At 44.4% G+C, this 11,930-nt stretch overlaps 2 protein-coding genes across 2 annotated transcripts; one reads left to right on the top strand and one right to left on the bottom strand.

Annotated features, from left to right (window-relative positions):
- Positions 1 to 191: 191 nt before the first annotated feature.
- TrAFT101_007337 (uncharacterized protein) lies at positions 192 to 4,889 on the top strand. Its single transcript, XM_024904436.2, has 4 exons — positions 192 to 882; positions 942 to 2,399; positions 2,531 to 3,300; positions 3,392 to 4,889. The coding sequence occupies exons 1-4, from the start codon at positions 717 to 719 to the stop codon at positions 4,670 to 4,672; spliced, it is 3,675 nt and encodes a 1,224-aa protein (XP_024756467.2). The 5' UTR covers positions 192 to 716; the 3' UTR covers positions 4,673 to 4,889.
- A 3,932-nt stretch (positions 4,890 to 8,821) lies between these two features.
- On the bottom strand, positions 8,822 to 11,514 carry TrAFT101_007336 (uncharacterized protein; the record flags this gene model as incomplete). Its single annotated transcript, XM_024910228.2, has 1 exon — positions 8,822 to 11,514. The coding sequence occupies exon 1, from the start codon at positions 11,507 to 11,509 to the stop codon at positions 8,822 to 8,824; it is 2,688 nt and encodes an 895-aa protein (XP_024756468.2). The 5' UTR covers positions 11,510 to 11,514.
- Positions 11,515 to 11,930: the final 416 nt, after the last annotated feature.

Raw genomic sequence — 11,930 nt, 5'->3', positions numbered from 1 at the left:
GCCTAATATCTGCACGTCTTCTGGTCCTGACTCGGCTCGCAGGCCGTCAGCCTTGATATCTCTGCCCATGTCCTACAACATTCTACATTCTTGCGCTTCTGGAGATATACCTAAACGTACTAAACATGCCGAGCTCCTTGCTGGCTGTTGCATAGCTTGGAATAGCCAGCTCACACCCATAACTCCATACATTTACCTACGCATATCGTCGGCCGGCATATAAAGTCGCACGCCAGACTTTTGACAAGGAAATCCGCCTTGCCCAGATAGGACTCTTTTGTACGGCGTGTCTTCTGTTATGCCGCCACAGTATAGTCATTCCATCAAGCCTCTGACATTCACTGGGCTCAGGCTGAGCTGCTGAATGTTGTAGGGACAGAGACGCTAGCTTGTATGCAGCTGCAGCCGCTGAAACTGGTGAATTCAGTCTTCCTTCTCAAAATTAGGTATTATCGATAAAAGCCTTCCAAGCCTCCCCAGTGCCGGCCATCTCCCCTACCGCCTGCCACCAGTGGCATCCACCGCCCGACCATATTCCTTTCGAGCGTCAACAATACGGGAGGCGTTTCTTTTCCCTTTCCATCTCTTCCAGTTTCTAGTGTAGCATCGCCTTTACCAACATCATCTCCTCGAACCAGCAACGAATTGGCCGTCAGCGAACTATGTATCTTGCTTACACTTAACTACCATCGGATCTTTCGATCAAGCCTTCCATCATGGGCTTGAAACAGTTCAACCAGGATCTAGCCGCATCTAGAGCAATCTCAATCAGTGCCGCCGTGTCTAACATTCGACGAGGAGACTCTGACGGCGAGGCCGTTTTCACCTGGTCGTCATCCAATGACGTCGCAACAACTCTTGATGTTCAGGTTCTCGTTCTTGGTGAGCACAACCGTCTCCGACCCCCGCTGGGGAGAAAGCCAAAAGCTAATGTTCCGCAGATGTCGACTCGTATCCTAAAAGTTCGAGCGTCATGACGTTTACAGAATCAGATCATTCCGCTGTAGATGTGTCTTCTATACTTGAACGCCTATCCCCCTCTCTTGCGAACAAGAACATTGAGACAATCATAAGAACTGTTGCGGAGAAACTTTCTGCCAAACTAGAGCCCGCCAATGATGCGCCTGGAGTCACCGACTCAGACAGCATGTCTGATTTCGATGACTACGACGAAGCGGGATACGACGATAACTTTGATGGAGATTCTTTCCTTCCAGCTTCCTCTAAGGAATTATCGAGCCGACATATTGAAGCTGCAATCTTTATCAGACAGTTAAAGAGAGATTTACGAATTGTCCAATCGGCTGGCATTTCGGTAGGAGTCTTTCCAAGAAGGCCGCTTCGAGATGCAGAATTCTATTCTCTATCTCTTCGAGTAATGAAGCTTGGTATCCCAGAGCATGCACTTGAGGCATGGGGTCTTAAGAATGAAGAATATTTAGTTCTCCTGTGCCGATTTGCGCCGCACTATCCGACTATTTCGGAGATTTGGAACACTACTTTTGAAGAATGGAAGCCACAGTTTCGCTTTGGGAAATGCTCAAGACCCAAGCCATCTGTTGAGACTTCCCGTCTTGCATTTACAAAGCCATTTGATGGGACCGCAGATAACCGAGAAAGTGCTGACGAGAATGGCAAAAGGAGCGATGTTAAAGGTGCCAGCGGAGGATTTGTTCCTCTATACATGTCGAATTCAATCAACATGCTGATGAATGGCGACTTTCTCAAGCTGTTGCATATGAGGCGTAGCGATGGGTTATCGTGGGACAGGGCTATTCGACGTCAAAAGTTGCTCACTAAGGAAGGGTATCACATTTTGCAGCAAGATGATCCTCTTAAGGATGACACATCCGACAACTCAGTATTCGATAATGCGATGCCATCTTTGAGTCATGATTACGCTCTGGATGACGAAGAAAAACTCAACCTCCCCATGGTGGCTATGCAGTTTGCCTTGCGGCGCCTTGTTCGTTGTACAAAGTACTGCATGGTTTGTCACCAAAGATTAGAAGATGAGTTTGAAGCTCTCAAGCCCTACGTCTGTGCTAGTCCTCTCTGCACCTATCAGTTTGTTACACTTGGGCTTGGAGCAAGCATTGAACATGAAATCATCCATAATCCTTATGTTGTCGACATCTTAATCAGTTTCTTTGCTTCAGCCCTCGCACATCCCAAGTCTATGCGGCAGTACCCCACTGGCCTCAATTTAAAGTCCGTTGACACCGGATCTAAGGCCAATCCATCTCAGCATTCTGTTGCTGAAGCTTGCTTCTTTGAAAGATCAATCCGTTTTGATCCAACTGATTATTCCAAACATCGCAGTATCAAAGCAGGAGATACTATTCTAGTAGTTATTGATGGCCTGGAACCGAGTCCAACCGCATTTATACTCAATGGAAGTGGGTAACTAGCCTCCCTCATCTCTTTTTTCTTGCTCTTCTTCTATTCTCCATTCCTTTCTCAGGCACCAACTCCATGCCCCCTTAAGGCTCATTCGGCTGTTCTCGTCTAACATTATTCCCTTTTCCAGATCTCGAGAGACATGTTTGTAAAGTGACGAATACCGTTGCCGGCATCTGCTCCTTTGAGATCGTAACAACCATGACAGGCCCTCCCAACGTCCTAACTTTACCAGAAGAAGAATGCCCTACACAAGTCTCGAACCCAACAAAAGAATGGGTAAAAGTCTTGGTTTTTCAGTATTCCAACGATGTTGATAATCTCGATGCGAGCGAACGATCGACTGCCTTGAGTTTAATGCTCCGCGGGATTCCACCCGTGTTGGATATGAGGACTTATCTATTAAACAATCCAAGCAAGCGCCTTACATCTTGGGGTCGTATTGACAAAAACGCGCTTACCCTTCTCCAGTGGATCATATCGTCCAATACGTCACTTATCCTTCAAGACGATGCAGTGCCGACTCTGGCCGACTCATCAAAGTCAGATAACCTCAAGAAAGCTGAAGCCTTAAATCCCAACAAAGTGCAGGGTATACCAGTTCATTGGATGCAATTTCGCTTTCTACAGGGGACGCCAGAACGAGAACGTCTTTTCATGAAAGAGCTAGCCGCGGTGTCGCAATCCAAAAGCCCCGAATCGCAGTTTCCATCTATATTTACCTGGCATGGCAGCCCCCTTCGCAATTGGCATAGCATCATACGAACAGGGCTTGATTTTGAGACTATTTCATTTGGACGCTCATTTGGGAATGGAGTGTACATGAGCAAAGAATTCTTAGTGAGCATGCATTACAGTGGCAAAGTGTCTTCCCCCCAGAAGTCAACTGGTCCGCGTGCAGTAAGTTTATTCATTGTATCTTTTTTGCCTCAACTACTTCTACAAACTCTACTGCTTCTCAAACAATTTGCTAATATCTTTCCTGTTACAGGAAAATTACTGGCCCAATTCTGTTCTGAGGCCGAGTTCTGCCATTTCCATTTGCGAGGTAGTCAATCAAACAAAGGAGTTTGTAAGTGTGGAGCCTCACTATGTGGTCAACAAGATCGAATGGATTCAGTGCAGATATCTGTTTGTTGCTGTAGATCCGGCGCCAGAAGCAATGAAGCAACCCTTTCCCATGAAACCTACAAATGCCTGTGTCGGGTACATATCTCAATGCCCATCAAATCAACTCGCAGTCCGTGGCACGCCGGTTCATATTCCATTGTCGGCAGTTCCGTTGAATCGGAAGGGTTTTGGTCAAAGTTTCGAGCAGTTCAAAAATCAGGAAATCCTGATTTCGAAGACAAAGGACGCATCAACGCCTGAAATTATGGATACGTTGACGTACAAGACAAAAGAGACGCCTCGAATCAAGGAAACACCGACTGAGACTCTTGATAGTGACCACGGCGAGACAGACCATGAGCTTCTTCTAGATTCTGAAGACGAAGCTATTGACGCCACCACAGCGCGATATATTAAACGCCGAAACTCATCGACGGATTCTATTCGAAGGACGAAATTAAAATCTGCAGCATATATGTCAGGCGGTGACTCAATTTCCAAATTCAAGACCAAGTTTCTGCCTGGAAGCCTAAATCTACACACTCTCCCGAGACTTCCAGATCCAAGTTGGGCTTCTTCCCCGGTGGCACTTAGGAGCCTAAACCGTGCCATCAAAGAGTTACATCAGATACAAAGTAGTAGTAGCGAAGACATTGCATCTCTCGGATGGTACATCGATTTCAATAACCTTAGCAACGTCTTTCACTGGATTGTGGAGCTTCACAGCTTCGATTTGGAGCTCCCCCTTGCTCAAGACATGGAGAAAAATGGATGTACCAGCATCGTGCTCGAATTTCGATTCGGGGCCAACTTTCCGTTTTCTCCTCCCTTTGTTCGTGTTATACGACCAAGATTTCTGCCATTTGCACGAGGAGGCGGGGGCCATGTTACAGTCGGAGGAGCTATTTGTTCCGAAATACTCACCAATTCAGGATGGTCAGCGGCTATGGCGATTGAGAAAGTATTCATACAGATCCGCCTGGGCTTGACGGAGCTGGATCCTCCGGCTAGATTAGACAAGACAAACGGAATGAATAATACACGAGACTATGCTATTGGCGAGGCAGTTGACGCCTACCAACGAGCTGCGAGAGCGCATGGCTGGCTGGTTCCGGAAGACCTCCAACAAATCGGATATGCTTGGGTAACGAATGATGATTAGAGGAGAATGTGGATATGTAGATGCGGCTCGTGGTATTCCACAAAAGTGGGCTAAACATTACTGTAGACTAGCAGCGCTGAAAGAAATAAATCTGTAGAGCCGGTAAAGGCGACATAAACAATGGAATCAGTGGAAAAATTTTAGAGGAAGTAGAGGAAGTAGATGCTAATTTGTGCAGGATTCCTTATCTTTTTGCTTCCTATTTGACAAACTAAGCGCACATGCTTGGCGAATTCCAAAAAAGTTGGCAGTTGAAGGATATAACCTAGAGATTCAGACTTGTCTCTTACCAACCGGCCAAGTAGTCGAATGTTAACGATGACTATTGGTGTAGGATATCTTGCCCGCTGGCGGTAGCAAAGGATAACGAAATATCCAATGCATCTTGGTCAAGTTTAACATCTTGATTAAAGGCTTCCAGCGGTCCCGTTAGCTTAAACCCCATTACCAATTCATTTGGGCTTCGTCCTATGGGGACACTGTTGTTATTGTTAAGGATGAATTGCAGTACCGGCATTATAGCACGTCTGAAGTAGCTATATGGTAATATATTACTATCTCCACTGTTTAGTTTTTCCTTTCGGAGCTTCCATCTGTCTGTGGATGATAGCTGGTGCCCGACTGCTAACTTTATATTTATTAATTAAAAGATTTTTTTGCCAAAAGTCAAACATAAATTTACTGTCTCTGTCACTGACTATAATTTTAGGCAGTCCCCAGTCTGCCATCGCAGCATCATATCAAGCATCTAAATCATCAGACGACATTGCCAAAATGCCAAAAAAGCTACCGGAAACCCCTAACCCAATCATCGTCACCGAACCTCCACGCACAATATGGGGTCATCTTACATAAAACTAGAATCAAGACCTCCGCAAACTTCACAAAGACTATACTCAACACAATGCAATCAATACTGCAACAATGACCCATGAGGAGCATCAAAGATACTGTGAAATACTGGTCCTTGCAGCCTTTACCCTTGTCGGCGTCCCAAAGGACCAGTACAAAATGTACTTCCAAGCATGCGTGACGAGAGTGATAAAGTGCTCGTCTTGGCTCTATAAGAGTGTTAAATGATGCGTCCACAGTGATAACCAATGTCTCATGTCTAACTACAGCAGTCTATTTGTAAGCAGCTCAGAATAGCTAGGGGAGAAATAATTAGGTTGGCCATCCAGCAGAGTATCACGTTTAATGTTTACAAATCAACTTCGATTCCGGCTGGGATCAAGGCATGTAGAACGTAGGTGATAACAACAGCGAATCTTTTTTACAACACTATAAATGACTTCAGACCGTTAATTTAAACTTCTTTGCATCAAGTTCTTGGCATTATGTAGAAACCAAAGTTGATAAGGTCAAATTAATAGAGCTATTTCGCATAAATTTCACAATCAAAGAAGGCCGCCTCCTTATACTAGCAGCCCCCATATGGTTCGTTGTAATGGCTACCTATGTTTGGTGTAGGCTATGATAATCTTCATCCACTTTGAATGCATAAGTCAAGGTATTATCGGACTAGATGTTGAGAATATGTCCAGTGCGTATGCTGTTCCGAAGACATCGCTTGATGCTGCCGGAGTCGAGGCCCGCAACATGGAAGGTGTGCAAGACACATACCACAACTACTTGAGGGCGTATTTCTCCCCCAAAAATTTTTCAATGCCTTCTCTTGGCTCCTCCTACTTCGTAATACCTAAAGTCTTATCAACTCGTAACAGAAAAAAATTGGTAATGCGAGTTATTTCTCAAATATTCAGTCTCCATCATTATAAGTCTCCATTTTTTCCTCCTAAAGGACTCATATTAAGGCGTATAATGAAACATTCATCATCCAGATTAACCGTACGTGGACGTTTGTGCGTTTCAGGGGTGCTGGAAGTGTGCTTTCTTTTTTCTCCACTTTGGGCGACCATCTGGCCCGGGCATACGCTGCAGAAGAATTTAAAGATGGAAAGACCTATTAATGTATTTGTTATTGCGATGCAGCCATTTCTCGCATCCCAACTGTCCGAAAGTCTGGTACGTCGATATTCCGGGGGAAGCCATACAACCCTCTCTTTATTAATAGTAATCCAAAAACCTAGAGCATCTACACCACAGTTGGGCTCTTCTTCAGCGAGCAAGTTTTCATCGTCTTGTGTGTTCTCTGTGTCAGAGTTCGTATTAATCGTCAATATAACTTTGATATTGAAGTCATGAGGTATCCCATTGTACCAATGCCATTCAACGCCGAGTATTAAGTGGTTATCGTCAGAGAAAGCAAATTTACTAGCATTGAAATATAAGCTTATCGTATCAACAGCACAACTACAAGCATTGATTTTTGAGCTTATATAATTTTTGACGTAGTCATTAGAGAGGGTTACTGCATGTGTTTTTGAACCAGAGGCAATATCCCAAATTTCGACTTTAACTGTCCTCACTTCTCCATCGTCAAACCCGAGAGAAGCTGCCAGTTGTCTGCTGTCAGAAGAGAATGCGATTAAGGAATTGAACTTAGGTGCGGTCCTAAGGCAGAGAAGACACTTTCTAAATTCCATATCCAAAATCTTAATAAAGCAGATATCTCCATTCCGAACTGGCGAAGTATTCTCGAGAGCTAAATATTGGCTATTAGGAGAAAAAATGGGTTTTCGAAATTCCGGAATTGTCCAAGTAAGAGAATTTTCAAAATAGATCTGTTTTGCTTTTTGAGAGGAGATATCCCATACTGCGAGAGAAGTGTGTGACAGTAAAGCAATCTTTGATGAATCAGGTGAGAACATAGGTTCGCGGTTTCCGTTATGGCCTTCGATAAAAATAGCAAATAAACGTGTTCCAGAGTCAGTATCCCAGATTTGGTATACAGCGTTCCAGATCTTGTTTCGTTTATTGAGTAGCGAAGATGCCACTTTTCTGCCATCTGGTGAAACGATCACGGATTGGGGATGTATTTCTGTATTTCGCGGGGGAGCCATCCCGCGATGGCCAACTTCTATGACGCTGATGGATCCGTGAGAGCTGCAAAAAAGTTTGTTCTCGTTGGGGGAGAAGACATGGCAATTGGCCTCCACTCCAGACTCCTGTATACATTGGCCCGACGCTATATCCCAAATTTGGACCGTGCCTCTGGTGTCAACTCCTAGCAGCTGCCCATCGGCTGAAAATGTTGGTACTTCAAGAGAACAGTGTTGTATTTCCGATGCCCATACAGTATTACCCGTCATAATGTCAAGCAAAATGAGTTTTGGTAAATGAAATATGCCGTCAGGAGTATGGAGTCTGGTAAAGGCAGCTAGATATTTACCATCTGGGGTAAATGCAATGCCGCCGACCCGATACACGGCTAGGCTATGAATAATATCGTCTGTATTAATATTGTAGATGATGATTTGCGATTCCATCCACTCATCAACAGAGATTGCTAGTATATCGCCATTGATAGGCGAGAATGCAACTCTCTTAATTGTTCCATTTAAAGATAAAGGACTTATCTGTACTTGTTCCTCTTTTTGAGTGTTCAAGTATACTGCAGTATACTTATTCTTATGGTGGTCGCCCATAATTAAGCTAATAATGTCAGGCGCAGATGGTAAAAATGATATACCGTAGACTTTTGCGTCTGGAAGTCTAATTCTTCGTACAGTTTTGTCTGCGGCAATGTCACAGACGAGCAGTAGTTTCCCATCATAAGTCAGGATTGCCAACTCGCTTTTATTCTGCGGAGAGAATTTAAACCAACCAAAGGCCGAGATCCGTCGATATGAATCAAGTTTGATGCAGCGTATAATTTTTCCCATTTCAACGTCCCAAATCCTAATTTCTGAGTTATAATGAGCTGCTAGCCAAGTTCCACAGGAAGAAATGGCCATGGTATCACACCGGTCCCCAGATTGGTCATCAAACTTCTGTATACACGAGGTCCAATTTGTACCGCTATCCGGCCATACCTTGACCCAATGCGGGGCTTCCGCACTAAATTGCTTGCGAGTGATGCTTTCAGCTGGACTAAAGAGCAATGCAGATATATAAACTTGCAAAGGAGCGTCTCCTATAGCTTTACCAAACATTTGAATAAACCGGCGAGCATCCCATATCCGTTCCTTTAATCCAGGACTCTCTGTGTTAATCTGATAATTTTATTAATTCAAGCTTCTCTTTTCACTATTGGGTAAATAAACTCACCAATAACTTTTCCAATTTACGCATTCCAACCTGACCCTGATGCATACTTTTAAGAAGACTTAAAGACTCTAACCAGTATAAATACTTCTTGCTGAGTAAAGTAGATATGAGTTCTTCGCCTTCGCTATCCCCGGATAGCAAAATTGACTTCTCAAAATGATCGATCCAATAGACACAGCAGTATCCAACCGGAGCAAGTGGGTCAGGACTTGGGATGTCTTGGCTAGTGAGGTCACTAGTCAGAAAACCTGGTTTAGACAGGCCATAAATATCGCGTTTTAAAGTGGATATTATCGCAGAGATAGAAACTTTGAATATGTGTTTGTTGATATGTTCCATGCCCTCGCAAAACAGCTTGTAGGATGCTTTATTAAGAATGAAGTCTTTCGCAGATTGGTGAATAAAGTAGACGACGCCTTTTCTCTGAGTTAGAAAATTGCCGCAATAGCCTAGCGCTTCTTCCCAACGTTTCTCTAAAGATTCGACTGTGATGTTGACACTCTCGGGATAAAAAGTCAAAGTTTCAAGCTCTTGTATGTTGAGTGGTCGGCGCGCAACAGTATTGATGGATAGGATTCGCCTGCCCCAGTCTAACTCGCCATTGCAAACCTTCGTTATCATGCGCTCATAAAGGTTATCAAGTCCCCGGGGATATCTGGCTGATTCTAGACTTCGGTCAAAAGATGGAGCTTTTTCAAGCATCTCGCAGACCAATGCGACCCAAAGAAAAGTGCCATCCGCATTATTGGCAAGATATTCTCGTATCGAGTCTCTCATGTCCTGCTGATATCTTTTCTTTCCAGATAAAAGTTCCACTTTATGGTCGATGTAAGTCTTTATAGCAGCCGATACGGATTCTGCGTTAAGCTCAAGGTTTACAATTGACCGGTTCTCGGTATACAGTAACACTTCTTGAATATCTGCCTCATTACGACTTGATACAAGCCATCGTATTCGAGAAGATGATGAAGTTTGCCTTATTAACTTGAGAAGATTCGGTAAATCTCCCAGGCACTCATCTAGAGCGTCAATAATGAAGGTAAGATCTGTTATAGAGGGATCTTCAAGTGTTCTGAGAAAAATCTGTGATAAAACAACCCAGGAATTTGAGTCTTCGAATATTAACTTCCCAGATTTGTCATACTCATTCCTGACATATGATATCAAAGATGGCTGCTTCGAGATAAGCATATGTAATAATCCACGTAAGATTGATGATGCGTTATTCAGACGTGAATCTGTTGCCTGGCAAAAGAAATAGTACAAGTTTCCAGAAAGCTCCGATCCTTGTAGTTGATCGATAATGCCGCATAACAACATCGTTTTTCCTTTTCCAGGGACACCTCTTATCCATAAGAGACATGTGCTTGGATCCTCAATCCATTGTTTATATTGATCATTCTTTAAAATCCACGCGTAAGCATCCAGCAGTAAACCGCCTTTGGTTTGTTCAATACGAATCTTGTCGTTCGGTGGGCTAGTGATGTACAAGTCCCTGAGACAAGCTATATCTGCCTGGCTCTTGAAAACCATTTCCATCTGATTCTTAGACTCCACGGCAAGCGACTTTTCCGTCTGAGGGTAGCGGCTGATCAAACCCCTTGCGGCACATGCAGCTGTTGCGGCGGCAAAATTCTCCCAAGCTTCTTTGTCGCCCATTCTATGTCCATCTCCGTATGTGGACACCCCTTTGACAATGATACAAGGTAGTTCGTCCCAGATCCCGGCGCCTTCTGTCTCGAAAGCGATGATGTTATGCTTCTGGGCAATTTGGTCGCGGTCAATTCCTGCACTGAAGCTTGTATCACCAGAGCCAAACCTTCCGATAAAAATAGATGGCTGCTGGGCAGATTCGACATCGCCATCATCTTGCAGTTTCTTCTTGTGCTCTAGGCGTTTTCGAGGGAGCAGATGGCCTTTATCACAGCCAGTTTGTTCACAGGATGCCATTCTAGATTTGCCGCATACACGATCGCCAAGCTCAGTATAATCGTCGCATATGCATTGCGGTGAGTCGTAGTGCTTGTGACAATAATTCGATTCAAAAAGCATATCGTTTGTTGAACCAGGATACTGATATGTTGCCTTGGACCTTCGCTGATATGGTTCCTCAGATGCCCGACTCTGCATCTTTCGTAAATAAGATGAAACTTTCTCTTCCAGGCGCCGTAATCCTATGTCTGTATCAAGAACAGTAACCAAATTCCGAACGTTTTTGTCTGGTCGGCCAAGACGGTCTTCGAGGGTATTCTTCTCACGGAATCCATCAGGATAACGGCGGCCCAAGTCATATTGGATAACGGTATCGCTAACAACTACATCTCCGAGAAGTAGTTCTTCGCCCGCAGCATTTGGCACACCGTCGCAAGTTCCAGTCAGCAACAGTAGTTTGATGCATGGATAGCTAGATCGCAGACTAGCCGCTGTGCCTGCTGCTGTGGCTTTGCCTGAGTTGCATAGAAGCGTGATGACGATATTGAACCCCTCCATAAAACCCGTCGTGTATGTGTTGGGATCTCCTTGAGCTCGACCGAAGGGATCTCCATCATCATCCCAAAAGCCATCGAGTACTAGGCAAACAGCATTGTATTCATGGTCTTTGGTGCAAACGATTGCGATTTCGAAGTCTTCACGACACGTTGGGCGCGTTACCTCACGAGCCGCCATACTGGTTGTTGCGTGATTCTCTTTTTATTTCATATATAGAAATAACCATGCAAGACGGAGATCAAACACACTTGGCTTGTAGATGAACGAGGTAAATGCGATGGCGAACTGACAGTGAGGAAATAACATGCTTAACAGTCGGAGAGGAGAGGACGGAGCCTGGGGCGCGAAGCCTTGGGCGCGCATTCATGCGGCTGAGATTCAGACCACCAATCAGTTTGACAAAGTCCTTCCGCCCTGAAAACACCGACCCCGAGCTCTAACATAGCCAATCATGGCCCTTGTTTAAACCAAGGCGCATGAGCCCCTGATTCCAACAAATAGCAATGAAGCACATCATTAAATTAGGACATATTTGGCTGCTTACCTTGATTCGTCCAAACAGCATAAAGAAGTTTGTATAAAAGACAACATGCAATAG

The sequence above is a fragment of the Trichoderma asperellum genome, chromosome 4 (assembly GCF_020647865.1).
Source record: "Trichoderma asperellum chromosome 4, complete sequence".
Taxonomy (NCBI): domain Eukaryota; kingdom Fungi; phylum Ascomycota; class Sordariomycetes; order Hypocreales; family Hypocreaceae; genus Trichoderma; species Trichoderma asperellum.
This window is presented reverse-complemented; position numbering and strand designations above follow the sequence as displayed.

Excerpts from the sequence above, each read along its gene's own strand:
- TrAFT101_007337 (XM_024904436.2), top strand. The coding sequence starts at position 717 with ATGGGCTTGAAACAGTTCAACCAGGATCTAGCCGCATCTAGAGCAATC. Across the intron at positions 883-941 it reads TGTTCAGGTTCTCGTTCTTG|ATGTCGACTCGTATCCTAAA; the intron begins GTGAGCACAACC and ends AATGTTCCGCAG. Across the intron at positions 2,400-2,530 it reads CGCATTTATACTCAATGGAA|ATCTCGAGAGACATGTTTGT; the intron begins GTGGGTAACTAG and ends TCCCTTTTCCAG.